The 16,478-nt window shown below is 33.9% G+C and overlaps 1 protein-coding gene across 5 annotated transcripts in view; it reads left to right on the top strand.

Moving 5' to 3' along the window:
• The first annotated feature begins 930 nt into the window (after positions 1 to 930).
• Positions 931 to 16,478, top strand: part of pax6.S (paired box 6 S homeolog) — a 32,721-nt gene continuing 17,173 nt past the window's right edge. Inside the window, 5 exon segments of one of the 5 annotated variants that reach the window (NM_001172195.2) lie at positions 1,142 to 1,235; positions 1,317 to 1,460; positions 5,048 to 5,131; positions 5,353 to 5,405; positions 16,168 to 16,298. In NM_001172195.2, the coding sequence (NP_001165666.1) occupies positions 5,396 to 5,405; positions 16,168 to 16,298 (141 nt within the window). In that variant the 5' untranslated portion in view covers positions 1,142 to 1,235; positions 1,317 to 1,460; positions 5,048 to 5,131; positions 5,353 to 5,395. 5 annotated transcript variants of the gene reach the window in all.

Here is a 16,478-nt window from a genome sequence, read left to right as displayed (position 1 = left end):
TAGCACTAAGGACTGTGGAACTGTAGCTCTGTACAAATTAGAAATAAAATACTCACCTACACGCGAATGAATTTTCCCCATCTGGAATTGATTGCAAAAATAAATTTAAAAAAATAAAAATAAAAATTTGCCTGAAGAATTTGCTTCACTTGAGGTGGAATAATAAAAAAAAAAAACTAAACAAATGGCACGTGGGGAGAGGTTGGTAAATGTTTGCTGAGTCCCACTTCAGCCTCCTTCTCAAGGGTTCTCTCTATCAACAGAGTAAATTGGGCATATTCTCACTTTCTCAGAGGGTCCTTGTCCAGGTTGAAAAAAGAAAAGAAAATGAAAAAAAAAAGAAAGTAAAAAAAACAAAAAACTAAGAGCTTGGGGGCAATTGACAGTTTACAAAGCGCCTGTCTTACAGATATTTCTTGCTTTTTTTACATGTGAATGTTATTTTGCTTTATCCCCTATTGTTGCCGAGGGGGGAGCTTTTCTGCCAAAATGCAAATCGCCTCCATTCACAGACAAAATCGCCTGTACAACAGAACCCAGGGCTTACAAGGAAAATGATTTAATTCCCATTGTGAGCAAGTACACAATTATTACAGTTGCAGGGTGAGCTATGGTGAGGCTGGAAAACAAGGGGGTACGAATTGCGACAAGCGACGCGTAAAAAGTTGTCTTCGCTGCGACTTGGAGCGATTTTTTGTAAAAAAAAAAAAAAATACAAAAAAAATATTTTTTCCAAAAAGTATAAATCCAATATTGATGGAAAAATCAAACATTAAGAAAAAAAACTGCTGAAATTCTTGTAACCAACACCAACAGAGATTTCATATCGCCTAAAAAAAAAAAAATTCTCAGCACTGAAGAAGGGAAAGAGAGAGAAAGAGGAAGGGGAAAAAAAAATCCAAGTGTATTCATATTCAAACCAGTGAACCAATGGAACTGGCCTTTAGGGAGGCGCAGCCAATTGGCAGCTAGGAGGCACTGCTTGCGCTTTGCATAAAGCAATATTTGGTGTGTGCAGAAAGCTTGCCATTTGCATGTACAGACTGATTAGTGGGTTTGAAAGGCAAGGCCAATTCTCAGCCTCAATTCCCGCTCTGAGGAAGGATCAGGGAGGAAGTGTTTTTTTATTGCTGACAGGGGTCAGTCTCTGCTAATGGGCCAGTGAAGAAGATTGGAGGCAGGCACAGGAGCAGGCACAGGAGCAGGCACAGTTGAAGCATCACCAATCAGACTAGGCTTGGAGCTGAGCTCTCTGTACTCTCCCAGGCTCCCCCACTGACAGCCCATCTTATTGTCAATCTCTGTCTCCTTCCCAGGATTCCAGCTCATCCTCCCTGGGAGAGAGAGAGAGAAAAAAACTGCAATTTTCTTTTTTTTTTTTACTCCTTTTCTACAAGAGCCTACTTCCAACTGGCAGTTGCTCACAGGATCTGAGCGAGGAAGGGATGCTCCATTTGCAGGTGAGTCTGGCTGATGAGGATCAGGGTTTTGGAGGCAGTTGGTATAAAAGGGGGGGGTTCTACTGCTTACCTTAAAAACAATGGGACCCCCTTAAGTGCTGTGTTACTTAAAACTAGTGTTGGAGCTGCTATCTGGGGCGAGTTTTTGTGTTATAGCTGCAGCTTTGCTCCCTTATACCCCCAGACTCCTTCCAAAGTGCCAGTGGATGTAACTGATTATTCTAAAACATGTCACTTTAAATTAAAAACTTCCCCTATGTATCCAACCTCAGTGCTTTTCCAGACCCTCCAAACACCATCATCTATTATTCATTTGCAAGTTTCAAGACTCCCTATTTTTTGCAGATGTATAAACGTCTGACTGTTTACTTGCCCTTCAACACAATAACCTGCTTTTAACCTGCTGCTCATTGTCGCCTTTTAAACTCATATCCCCTGTGTTGTTACTTTAGCCAGAAATGTCTTCATTTCTATTTCATTAAACAGATGCCTTGTTTTATTTGTATCTGGCTAGCCTGCTGGCTCACACTCGAGTCTTACAACGCTTTTAAAAAAGGAGCTTAAAATAAAAGCGATTAAAAAAAGGATCGATTGATCGCAAAATATGTTGCTAATTCTGGTTAATTTTGAAAAGTTAATTTTTTTTTTAAGATTTTGATGTATTATTTGTGACTTTTGTATCTCAGCACAGCCCTTTGGGGAGAATTAGTAGCGAAAGAACTAGGCCTGAGAATGTGTTTAGTTAAGGGAGTGAATAAATCACAATTAATTCAGCTGCAATTTTTTGCCAAACTATTTTCGGCCGAGTGCAGCGCAAGGGAAGGCAGAGAGTATATTAGTATATAAGAATGAGTATATTAGTATATTAGTATATGAGTGTATTGGTGTATTAGTAGATGAGTGTATTAGTATATAAGAATATGAGTATATGAGTATATTAGTATATGAGTGTATTAGTATATTATTATATGAGTATATTAGTATATGAGTATATGAGTATATGAGTATATGAGTATATGAGTATATGAGTATATTAGTATATTATTATATGAGTGTATGAGTATATAAATATATTAGTATATGAGTATATTAGTATATGAGTGTATGAGTATATTAGTATATGTGTATATTAGTATATGAGTATATGAGTATATGAGTATATTAGTATATTATTATATGAGTGTATTAGTGTATTAGTATATTAGTATATGGGTGTATTAGCATATTAGTCTATTAGTATATGAGTATATTAGTATATTAGTATATTAGTGTATTAGTGTATTACTATATGAGTTTATTAGTATATGAATATATTGGTATATTAGTTTATTACTATATTAATATTTAGTATATGAGTGTTTTAGCATATTAGTGTATTATTATACGAGTATATTAGTATATGAGTATATTAGTGTATTAGTATATAAGTCTATTAGTATATGAGTATATGAGTATATTAGTATATTGGTATATGAGTATATTAGTGTATTACTAAATAAGTATATGAGTGTATACACCTGGCGTGTAGAGAGTGGATTAAGTCGTTTGTTGTGGGTGAGATTAAAGTTGTAGCGAGTCGTGTCCTGTTTTTTATGGGATTCTTTAACGAGGGATCTGCCTGGCTGAGCATTTTGTATGGGGGCTGCAGTTCGCTGGGTTCCACCCAAGTGTCTCCTCTGAATTTCTACTAAAGTTTTTTTCTTTTTTTAAATGATTGTCCTGCCAGTGGTGTGATCGAAAGCAGTCGGTGCCATTTATCCTCTAGTTAATCATTGTTGGGTTTAGCAATGGCACTTGTATTTAAATATTTTGTAATAAAATGTATTTCATTTATAATAACGGAATGTTCCAATATAAATATTCATGGGGCAGAAAACAAATCACAAATCTCCCCCCTCCCCCCCTTTTTTTCTAAATCTTTATTATGATATTCATTGCTGCCATAAAAGAGAAGAGAAAAGGGGCATTTTGGAGAGAAATTTCAGGCCATTACACTATTTTACCTCTTCTTTTCTTTTTAACCAACTCTCTTCAATTCTTTCACTATTGTAATTGTCTCTTTCCAATTGAGCCCCCTGCAGAGCTCTTGTGTAGTTTTACAACCCCTTAACAACTCACACCAGTAACAAAATTACCTCCAGAAATTTATAACAATAAAGGCGCTTTTGCCATTTTTAAAAAAAATAAAATAAAAAATAAAAAAGTAACATCCCAACAATAAAGGTGCATTTTCGTGGTTCCTTATTGTGGTCCTTATTTTCTGCAAAAAATAAAAATAAATGTGGAAGTGACTCATTTTTGTTTCTGCTTTCCAACACTAAAAAAAAGTGAATAGAAAGTGGGGGAGAAACTATTGTCTACATTCAGCCTGAAATACAGCAGCCCCCCTCCTGCCAGTACTAGTGTCAATGTACAGCACAGAGAAAATAAAAAAAATAAAGGGTATAAACAACTCACAGAAAGCTTTGTAGAAAAAACAAAAAGTAGGAAAGGCAAAAAAAAACTAAAAGTAACAACTGGAAAAGAAAAACATTTCTATGCAGTCATGTACCCATAGTTTCAATTTACTGAGCTGCAACTGGGGACCTCATTAGCACTAAGGACCCTGGTATCTATGGTGATTGTTTGGTATATGTTTTATCACAAGGAAAAAAAAAGGGTTTTTTTTTGTTTTGTTTTTAATTTATAAATATAGACACTTAACAGGTAATGCGAAAAAAATAAAAACAAAAAAAAATAATTTATCTTGGGAATTCTTTCTCTGGGTAATTACATTTAAAAATTTTATATTGGTGATATATTTTTATACATCTCATTATATATATATATATATATATATATATATATATATATATATATATATATATATATATATATATATATATATATATATATATATCTATATATATATATATATATCTATATATAATGAGATATGTCTGATAAATAAATAAATATATATATATTATGAGATATGTCTGATAAATAAATATATATATGTGTGTGTGTGTGTAAATATATATATATATATATATCTATATATTATGAGATATGCTGGTCCATTTTAAAGGCTATGTATGTATGTATATATATATATATATATATATATATATATATATATATATATATACATATATATATATATATATTATGAGATATGTCTGATAAATAAATAATTATATATGTGTGTGTAAATAAATAAATATATATATATATATATATATATATATATATATATATATATATATATATATATATATAAATATATAATGAGATATGTCTGATAAATAAATAAATATCTATATATTATGAGATATGTCTGATAAATAAATATATATATGTGTGCGTGTGTAAATATATATATATCTATATATTATGAGATATGCTGGTCCATTTTGAAGGCTATGTATGTATATATATATATATATATATATATATATATATATATATATATATATATATATATATATATATATATATATATATGAGATATGTCTGATAAATAAATAAATATATATGTGTGTGTAAATAAATATATATATATATCTATTCTCCCACTCTAATATAGTTCTTTTCCCTCTTTCCAGTCCTAGGGGAAAATCACTAGGCGTTGATCAGCAGATGTTGGGAATTACACAGTCCCTGGGAGGAGAAGCAGAAAAGATATTCAGGTAGATATATTGAAATAAAACAAACACAACAGGATTATTTTAACAAGGGAATGCGAATAAACAGGTTGGCAGAGCCCAGCACAGAATAATAAAAATAGAGTTATTCCTGTGTAATTTCCTGAATATTAGCCACAGAATAGGGACTCCCTCAGTCAAGGTGGGAGGGATATAGAGGAAAGGAATAAAGTGAATTAACTGGAGAATGTGCTGTTTATTAATAGAATTCCATCCATAAACCACGTGGGACCCGGCAGCGACTCAGACATGCAGAACAGTAAGTACTACTCCTCTCTTTCCATCTCTACAATCAATAAATAAAGCAGCTTCGTTACAGGGAATGTGTTGCCAGAGATGTGAGTGGCTCGAGTCAACTCTATTGGGTGATGTATTTTTATTGCCCCCCAGTTCTTTAGAGGGGACACTTTGTTGCAGTTGTTGTTAAGGGGACACAGTGCGACTGCCCAGGTATTTACAGCCGCCCAGAAGCGTTGGGATAATGAGCTCAGAGCGATTGTTGTATTTTGGCTGGAAATAATACTCATCCGCACTGCCGTCTGTTTCACTGCTATAACCATGCTGGAATCCCTTGTAGATTGCAAGCTCTTGGGGGCAGGCTTTTCTCTAGCGGCGTCCTTTGAGCTGTATTTGTAAAGACCAAACGGAATTGTGTTTTCATGATGTTTAAAAATGGAATAGAAGCAACGGTTTTGCGCTGCAGTTGCGCAGGATGTAAGGAAAAACGCACTTGCTTTACGGCTGCGATTTTAATCTTTGTGGTGTCGGCGCAAACAGCGGCTCCTTAAGGTGTAGCGACTTGGAATAGATAATGGAAGTACTTCTCCGAACCTTTCTTGTGATTATTGAATCTCCAATAATTAAGGAAAAGGTTTTATAAAGTCTTAATTATGGAACAGTCATCGATATATCTCATAATCTAATTACACACACAGATGATAGATAGATAGATAGATAGATAGATAGATAGATAGATAGATAGATAGATAGATAGATAGATAGATAGATAGATAGATATGATCAATATATAATAAACATAGAGGGATAGATACATAGATAGATAGATAGATAGATAGATAGATAGATAGATAGATAGATAGATAGATGATAGATGGAACTCATTGTTGTCGCAGCCCAGAGCGATTATGATCGCTATCGCCTGGCAATTACTGCTGTGTGATTCCCACTAGCAGCCCAGTAAATCTGTATGGCAGCCTCGATCTGTGTCCTGAAATATAGTCAATACTGTTTCTTTTTATTGGGTCAGTCAAACGCTCTTTGAAAGGGGTGTCCGACAATGTGCTGTCATTGTCACCGTTACTGCATCTTATTATACAGATTACTTTGTGTATTATTCTGCTTTTATGTGTTTAATCCACTGTAACTGTAACTGTATCCTGCACTATTTCTTATTGTAACAGTCTTATTGTAAAGTATTAGTCTACAGTCAGTAGCTTTGCTGCACTTTATACTATACTGGTCTCTCTTTTATGTATTTATTTTGTATGTATATATATATATATATATATATATATTTTTTTTTTTTTTTTTTTTTTTTTTTTTTTTTTTTTTTTTTTTTTTTTTTTTTTTTTTTTAATTTTTTTTTTATTCTTTTATAAATAGATAGTTACATCAATGACATAAATGTACCATAACAACAGAAATGCATGCAAAACAAATGCAATAATTAATAAGGTAATTAATACAAGCATTCTAATATATTAATTTAAAAAAAAAAACAAATAAATCAAATTTCTAGTACAACAAGTACAAACTATATTGAAAATGGATATGATAGGACTATTGTCTAAAATATAGTCCTAATCTAGATTTTATTATTTTCGTAATAGTACTAGCTAGTGTCATATAATTTTAATGCCATGGAACTATGGTGAATAAAGAATTGAATCAAGTTTGGATCTATCAGTTGGAGAAAAGTTATTCATGAAAATTTTCCATTTTGACAAAAAATTTGTACGATTCCTCACGCTATCAAATTTAAAAGCAATAGCTTCATTTGTACATAGAGTTTTCAGCTCAGTGATGACATCCATTATCTCAGGAGGGTTCGATTTAATCCAATTTTTGAGGATGCATCTCTTAGCTGCAATTAATATTAAATGTGTGTAATGCAGCGAGTATGATATATTCCCATATTTAGGTTTAAGAATGTGGTGGGATGATTTGATTGAATCATCCGAAAGATTTAATAGGGCATTTTTTGGGGTTAGTTTATATTTAGAACATAGATTAGTATTCAGATGACATTCAACATCTTGCCAAAAGTTTTTGATGTAAGAACAATCCCATAATAAATGGAATGTATTGGGTAAAAGAATGCTGCATTTAGGGCATTTTTCATGTAACATTGTATTTTTTGAGCTGAAGTTAAATCCTTTATAAGCTAAATGGATGAATCTAAAATTTTGATCTCTCCATATTTCTGTGTTGATAAATTTATCAAAATATTTTATAGAATTGATTAGCATTTCCGGGGAGATTTCCATTTGTAGATAAGTTGACCATTTATTTGCTGTTAGAACCATCGGATGAGATTTAACATTGGAATCATTCCATATTAAAGACTGTATCCTTCTGATGTTATTATGAGAAGACTTTAGACTATTAAGAGCAGATAAAAGGTGGGAATCATAAGTAGCTATGGAATCAGTTTGGTTCTTTTTTTTAAACCAATGTGACAATTGAAAATAATGTAATTTTTCTTTATCCGGAATTTGAAATTTATCTCTGAAGTCATGCCAGTCCAAAATCTTTCCTGTAGATGGAGATGCAATATCCTTTATATAATTAACCCCTTTTTGTTTCCAACTGGTAGTGAAAGGGGAGAAGAAAGAAGTAGGCAGTGTTGAATTCTTTATTACAGGTAAATATGGAGTAAAATTATAATTTGACTTAAATTTCTTGTGCATAAGTCTCCAAACAGCAAAAGTATCTCTGTAAAGCGGATTCTCTTTTATTTCAGTTGGTTGATATTTAAGAGGTTTATGTATTAGTTCCAGAATGTTTTCATTAGAATTAGTTATGAGTTCCAAAGCCTGGTTTGTAAATTTACCAATTTCTGCCACCCATTCCACTAAATATCGGGTTAGAGCTGACAGATTGAAAAATCTATAATCAGGAATAGCAAGCCCCCCAAATTGTTTAGGGTGTATAAGTTTATTCAGAGCTATTTTTGGAGGTTTTCCTTTCCATAGGAATTGAATAAGTGCTGACCTTAACTTGTTAATGTCCTTATGTTTAATTAATAAAGGTAGGTTTATGATATTGTAAATACTTTTCGAAAAAATCATCATTTTGTAGAATGCAATTTTGCCTTTTAAATTTAGAGGAATATTTTTCCATTTGTTACATAGGGAAATTATGTTTTTTATCATAGGAGAATAATTTAGAGAGTAAAGCCTATGAAGATCTGACGGAACATAAATACCTAGGTGTTTAATAAATGGGAGACTTTTGTTTAGTCTCATTTGCTGTAACATATTTAAGGAAGTTTTTCCATAAACATCCATGAGTTCTGATTTATTTAAATTGATTTTAAATCCAGAGATAGCTTCAAAACTTTGGATGATGGAGAATATCTTGGTTAAGTTTTTATTTGGATCTTTGACAAATAGAAGTAGATCATCTGCAAAAGCTGTTAATTGAACTTTTGAATTGTTTATGTATAGGCCAGGTAAACAATCAGCATTTTTTAACGTTCTAATTAATGGTTCCATTGATAGATTGAACAATAGAGGAGAGAGAGGACAACCTTGTCTAGTTCCTCTCTTTAGGTGTATTGTTTTTGAAAGTTCACCTGCAGCCAAAATCTGAGTAGTCGGGGTTGAGTATAATAATTGAATTAGATCAGTAAATAGGCCTTTAAAACCAAATGCTTTAAGAGAGTCTGTTAGATGTTGCCAGCAAATGTTGTCGAATGCTTTCTCCGCATCAATTCCTATTAGTGTGGTTGGAACATTACTTGTTTTTGCTGAGTAGATTACTTTTATTATGGTTCTAATATTTTTAGTACCTGATCTTCCCTTGGTGAATCCACTTTGTTCAGGAGAGATGAGATTTGGTAGAATATTGGAAAGACGGTTGGCTATTATTTTTGTAAGAATTTTCACATCTTGATTAATTAGAGCAATAGGTCTGTATGATGATGTAAGAGATGGATCTTTACCTTGTTTTAGCAGTACTGAAGTATATGAGTTGAAACCGGAAGGGAGAAACTTTTTGTGGGTAATCATAAAATTGAATAAATGTGTTAGGTAAGGAGAGAATTCATCTATTAAACATTTATAAAAAGGCCCTGTTAGTCCATCTGGTCCACCCGCTTTGTATTTCTTCAAAGATGAAATTGTAGATCTCACTTCTTCCTCAGAAATTGGAGAATTTAATTTTTCTAATTCATCATGCGATATTTTTGGAAGGCTTAAATTCTCTAAGAGTGTTTGTCTCTGCTTACTATCTGTATTAGTGGAAGAATAGAGTTTATCATAATATGACTTGAAAATCTCTGCTATCTCTGTTGGATTATGCGTTATTTTGTCGTCAGCAGATTTGATAGCAGATATCTTATGGCTTTTAGACCAATTTTTTGTCAGGTTGGCTAGCATTTTATTTGGTTTATTACCAAAGTTGAAATATTTAGATTTCATGTAACTCTGATTAATATCATCCTTAATGGATAGCCAAGACTTCAATTCTTTTATGGAGTTTTCAAATTCCACCTTAGAGATTTGTGTTGGATTTGTTTTAAATGTCATATAAGCATTCTTTTGTTTCCCACTTAGTTCCAATATCTTTGAATTCATTTTCTTGGTAAATTGAGATCTGAATGAAGTTATTTCTCCCCTAATGTATGCTTTCCAGGTATCCCAGAGAAGTATTGGATTGCTTGAGTGAAGTATGTTGTCAGCTAAGAAGCTTTTCCATTTGTCTTTAAGCATTTGTTGAAAGTCAGGTCTAGATGACAAAAATATTGGAAATTTCCAAGGGATATATGACTTCGAAATATAATTCGTTATTAGCGTAATGCTTATAGGGGTATGATCCGAAAAATTAAAATCTCCTATCCTTGCATCAGAAACATGACTAAGTAAGTTAATGGACGTGAGTAAATAGTCTATTCTTGTCCCAGATCCATGTGAATGTGAATAGAAAGTGAATTCTTTACTTGAAGGATTTAAAATTCTCCAAACATCTTTAAGATTAGTGTGATCTAAAAATTCCGTGAAAATTTTTGACTTGCCTGGTGACGGTTTGCTTGAAGTATTACATTTATCTAAAGTCCAAATATGTGATTCATTAAAGTCTCCTCCTACTATCACATTAAATGAGTTAAGTGAATTTATTCTATGAATAATATCCTTGTAAAATTCAGGTTTATTATTATTAGGGGCATATATAGAGCAAATGTTCCATAGCTGATTTTGAAGAAAGATTTCCGCATGACAAAATCTACCACTATTATCTCTAGATGATTTTACTAGATGGAAATTTAACTTTTTGCTAAATAAAATTGCTACACCACCTTTCTTATTTATTGCAGGGGAATATATGTTATCGGCAACCCAGGAAAAACACAGCTTCCGATTTTCCTCATCATTCAAGTGTGTTTCCTGGAGGAGAGCAATATCCGCTTTGTAATTTTTTAATTCTTGCAAAATTCTTTTTCTTTTGATTGGGGAATTGATACCATTTACGTTCCATGAAATAATTGTAATGTTATCCATAAGTATATATTTTTAAATAAAATGTATGCCATAACGCCAATACACTAGCCTTGTACCATTTGTTTTCATTAATATCCATTAGACAGTAGCAGTAAGAACATTTTGGGTGATAAAAAATCTCAAAAAAACATGTATAGATAATGAAGTAATAACATAACATTGTTAAACTTACAATAATTTTTAACTTTAAAGCTTCACTTTTTTCCTTGAGTGGAAATTTACAGCTTAATAAACTCAAATATAGAGATTAACCAGTAAAGGCTAGAACCGCCTCCTCCTAAAGAAAAGGAAATTAGGGCCCATGTATATATCCATATAGACCTTTTATACAATATAACCTCAATTGTATATAATTCTACCTATCAAACACAGTGACCTTATATATAGGAATTCAAGTGTCCATCTCTATTTGTTGTGATGGGGAAATCCTCTCAGCCAGTGGGGATCTGGATCTGGATCTGTGGTCAAGCTCCTTCCCTTTTGAAGTAGACTCTTCTCTGGAGAGATGAGAGTTGTAGTTTAAGTTTGCCCTCACTTCTTTATTTTGACTGGAAGAAGAAGCAGTTGTGGGACGTGTGGATAAGTTTGCAAAAGGTAGTTTTTTTGGACCAGAGTGTACATCAAGATGGGCAACAAATCGTTCAGCTTCCTTATAATCCAGGAAGGTATGGGTTCCAGTTGTTAGGAATACTTTCAGGATAGCAGGATAAATCATGGCAAACTTTATTTTTAGTTGAAACAAAGATTGACATACTTTAGAAAAGCTTTGCCTTTTCTTCGATAAGGCTGGTGAAAAATCTTGAAAGATTAGAATATTGTAGCTTTCTAACTTTAGATTTCTGTGACTTTTGTAAGATTGCAATATGCTGAATTTGTCTGCATAGTCCAAAAATCTGACTAAAACCGTTCTGGGTTTTTGATTGTTCCATTCAGAAAATGTGCCCACTCTGTGTGCTCTTTCTATTTTTAAAAAGGGTATTTCCTTTTGTAAGCCTAAAGCCTTAGGCAACCATTTTGAGATAAGAGCACTAAGTGACTCCTGTTTGTAATGCTCAGGGATACCAATGAAACGTAAATTGTTTCTTCTGGACCTATTTTCCAGGTCCTCTGTTTTGCTTTCTAGCTCTTTTACTTTTTTTTCCAGAATCATTATTTTATTAGTAGAAGATGAAGCATTATCTTCTAGAGAAGAAATCCTTTCCTCCATTTCTGTGATACAGTCATGCTGTGAGGTAAGCTGAGCAGATAGTTTACCAATGTCACACTGTATCTTTTGTACAGCTTTGTCAATTGAGGCTTCAATGATAGGGTGCAACATATTGGCAACTTCTGTAGCCATTTGTTTAAAGAATAAGTCATTAGGTATGTCAGTGTGAGATTGTACTGAAACTTGCGTGTTATTTGCAGAGCACACTGTCGCCATCTTGTGAGGGGCCCCAGCGTCTTTTTTCCGTTTACTATCTGGGCTGGACACGTCAGGAACACTTTGTTTTAACTTTTTCTTCGGCTTTGGTGAGTCTCCCGCCATTTATAGGGTTTGAAACTCTAACCGAGCCCTTGAAAATTTAGTTGTAAGGAGGGCACACTGCGGAGCAGCCTCACTGTGCTGCAATTCACTCAGGCGCCATACCGGAAGTTTATATATATATATATATATATATATATATATTGTTTTTTGTTTTTTTCTGTTTTTTTGCCCTGTAATATATGTGTGTGTGTCCCATTTGCACAGACATATACAGAAGTGTATAAAGGGGTATCATTGTATAAATTGTAAAATACTTATTTGGGAGGGGATTATAAATCAGTAGGAATATAATATAAAAATAATAAACACTATCATATACATTTACATAAGTAATCTATACTATTTTATATGAATGATTCTGAGAGACAGGCACACTCAAGATACAGAAGCAATAAATAAAGGGATTCAGTGTCACAAAATGACAGGAAAGGCATGTAAGAAGCCCCTGTGCTGAAGAGCTTACAGTCTAATTTTGCATCTGAACACACATATGCTTACATGGGTCAATCTGTAATATTTTTATATAAATGATTCAGAGAGCTACACATATGCAAAGAGGCAATACATATAGGGGTTCTGTGTCTTAAAAGGAGATGAAAGGTATATAAAAACCTGTGTGCTGAAGAGCTTACAGTCTAATTTTGCAACTGAACACACAAATGCTTACACAGGTCAATCTGTAATATTTTTATATAAAATATTACAAGACATACACACATACTCATGCACAGAGGCAATACATATAGGGGTTCAGTGTCTCAAAATAACTTGAAAGGCGTATAAGGAACCCCTGTGCTGAAGAGCTTACACTCTAATTTTGCATCTGAACACACATATCCTTACATAGTTCAGTTTGTAATATTTTTTTCTATAAATGATTCAGAGAGATAAACACATGCACAGAGGCAATAAATATAGGGGTTCAGTGTCTCAAAATTAAAAAGTGATGAAAGGTTTGGAAGAAGCCCCTGTGCTGAAAAGCTTACAGTCTAATTTTGCATCTGAACACACACATATGATTACACAGGTCAATCTGTAATATTTTTATATAAATGATTCAGAAAGCTACACACATGCACAGAGGCAATAAATATAGGGGGCCAGTGACTCAAAATAACATGACATGCATATTAGGACCCCCTGTGTTGAAAAGCTTACACTCTAATTTTTGACATGAAAGGCATGTAAGAAGCCCCTGTGCTGAAGAGCTTACAGTCTAATTTTTGCATCTGAACACACAAATGCTTAGGTCAATCTGTAATATTTTTATATAAAAGATTCCGAGACATACACATATACTCATGCACAGAGGCAATAAATATAGGGGTTCAGTGTCTCAAAATAACATGAAAGGCATATAAGGAACCCCTGTGCTGAAGAGCTTACACTCTAATTCTTCTGAACACACATACGCTTCCCCAGGTCAATCTGTAATATTTTTTTATATAAATGATTCAGAGACATACACTCATGCACAATAAATATAGGGGGTTCAGTGTCTCAACATAACATGAAAGGCATAAAAGCAACCCCTGTGCCGAAGAGCTTACACTCTAAGTTTGCATCTAAACACTGTAACCGTGCCTAAGCCAGAGCGGGAACTCCTGGGTGAATATGATTTAGGGTGTCCCAAATAGACAACATATGTTTTCTTATTAACCCACTAGCAATGGGCTGGGAGGCCGCTAATCATTGCCACTGGGCTGAGATTTAAAGGACTCTCGAGGGAAATTATATCATGATTAAGGCTTAACCTTTTAAGTGAATTTTGAGTTTTTGCTTCCGATGAGTGTCATATTTAAGCTGATGAATGGTCCTGGGTTAGTGACATCGCTCTAGTCTAGGGGCTGGAGCAATTACTTTACAAAAAAAAAACTCCCCCATAATAAATTAATATAAATTCCAATTTTTACAACAATTGAATATACATTTTTACCTAAGAGGGACACTATAAGTACAAAGTTGGGGTGTTTGGGATTAAGCAGCTTCAGTTTTAGGGAGGAATAATACATTTTCGAAATCACCCCAAATAGTATAAAAAAAAAACTACATATTTTTGAAAAATTTTTTAAAAAGAAATTTTAGATTTCATATTTCAGGTCATACTTAAAGCTTAAAAGTTGTCTGTGGTGATCTATTTAGGGATTTATCCAGGCTTCTGGGAAATGAGTCTGATGAGTTTTATGCGATATGCTCGCCCGAGCTGGCAGTTTTGAATTCTATTTTTCTTTATTTTGAGCTTGGATTTCATATTTCAGGTCATACTTAAAGCTTAAAAGTTGTCTGTGGTGATGGTGATATATTTAGGGATTTATCCAGGCTTCTGGGAAACGAGTCTGAAGAGTTTTATGCGAAATGAAGAGTTTTATGCGATATGCTCGACCGAGCTGGCAGTTTTGAATTCTATTTTACTTTATTTTGAGCTTGGATTTCATATTTCAGGTCATACCTAAAGCTTAAAAGTTGTATGTGGTGATGGTGATATATTTAGGGATTTATCCAGGCTTCTGGGAAATGAGTCTGATGAGTTTTTTGCGATATGCTCGCCCGAGCTGGCAGTTTTGAATTCTATTTTTCTTTATTTTGAGCTTGGATTTCATATTTCAGGTCATACTGAATGTTTAAAAGTTGTCTGTGGTGATGGTGATATATTTAGGGATTTATCCAGTCTTCTGGGAAACGAGTCTGATGAGTTTTATGCGATATGCTCGCCCGAGCTGACAGTTTTGAATTCTATTTCTCTTTAATTTGAGCTTGGATTTCATATTTCAGGTCATATTACAGTTGTAGGTGGCGATGTTGATATATTTAGGGTTTTATCCAGGCTTCTGGGAAACGAGTCTGATGAGTTTTATGCGATATGCTCGCCTGAACTGGCAGTTTTGAATTCTATTTTTTTAGTGGAAAAAAAAGGATAAAAAAAAATGTAAATGTCACTTTGAATCTAATAAGCAGTAGATGTGCACCCCCTTTGTCCCCTCCACCACCCCCACCCCTGAGGCTGTGTCTATACAAAGCCCTTGGCTAATTTTTTTTTTTTTTAAAACATTTTAAATTCCTTGAAGGAAATCTAAGTAGCTTTGCATCTTCACTGTTTATCCACATCCATTTGTCCTGACGATGCAATTTTCAAAAGCACAGGACTGTCACAAAACGACAAGCCTTTCACAAGTGCTTCAATCTGATCTTTTCAATTAGCCTCCTGACCATGATCCGGGCGACTTCCTCCTATTTGCAGAAATTAAGCTCAAAATTTTTTGACGTGCGTTGGTTGGTTTTATTTAAAAGACAAATGTCAGGGAAGGATCGTCATAGTTTTTTTTTTTCCTCCTCTTCTATATTTGTGAGTTTATTTTATTGCTGCAGGAGCCCGAGCTCGAGCGAGTCGCATTGTCGGGAGTCGGAGAGAGAGAGAAGATCTTTTTGGGCTCTGGTCGGGGGATTTATTTATAAATATGGGGATTTTTTAATGAAAACAAATAACTGCTCACAAAAGCAATGTCTGAAGAAAAGCTTGATGGTATTTATGAGACGTTTTCAAGGAGAGTAGAGTTGGGAGTTAAAAAAGAAGTGTCAGCTTCTCGGGCAACTTTTGAAAAAAAAAAAAGTCGGGGAATTCTTTCTAGGACCATTTATTATTGCAATCAGTTCTGCGACAGAGTAGGCGCGACTTTGCGACTTTCAAATATCTATTTTTTTTTTTTTTTTGCAATCGCTTTGAGTTTAGTCTTTTTTATTCAATGTCTCCCCAGGTCACAGCGGTGTAAATCAACTCGGGGGAGTGTTTGTCAACGGCCGACCCCTGCCAGATTCGACCCGACAGAAGATTGTGGAATTAGCGCACAGCGGCGCGCGACCCTGCGACATTTCTCGGATTCTGCAGGTGACAAAGTTGTCTCCCCCCTCGACTACATTCAACCGCTGTAACGATATCGCTGTAGATCGTGCTTGTTTGGTTTTATTTTTGTGTTTGTTTGTTTGCCCGGCGCATTCACATTTAATTGGCATTTAGCGCCGAATTCTGTTTGGCTTTGGCTCTTCTAATAACCTGCTCCGTCCATTG

The sequence above is a fragment of the Xenopus laevis genome, chromosome 4S (assembly GCF_017654675.1).
Source record: "Xenopus laevis strain J_2021 chromosome 4S, Xenopus_laevis_v10.1, whole genome shotgun sequence".
NCBI lineage: Eukaryota > Metazoa > Chordata > Amphibia > Anura > Pipidae > Xenopus > Xenopus laevis.
The sequence above is the reverse complement of the archived record's forward strand: the minus strand, read 5'-3'. Positions and strand labels throughout refer to the sequence as shown.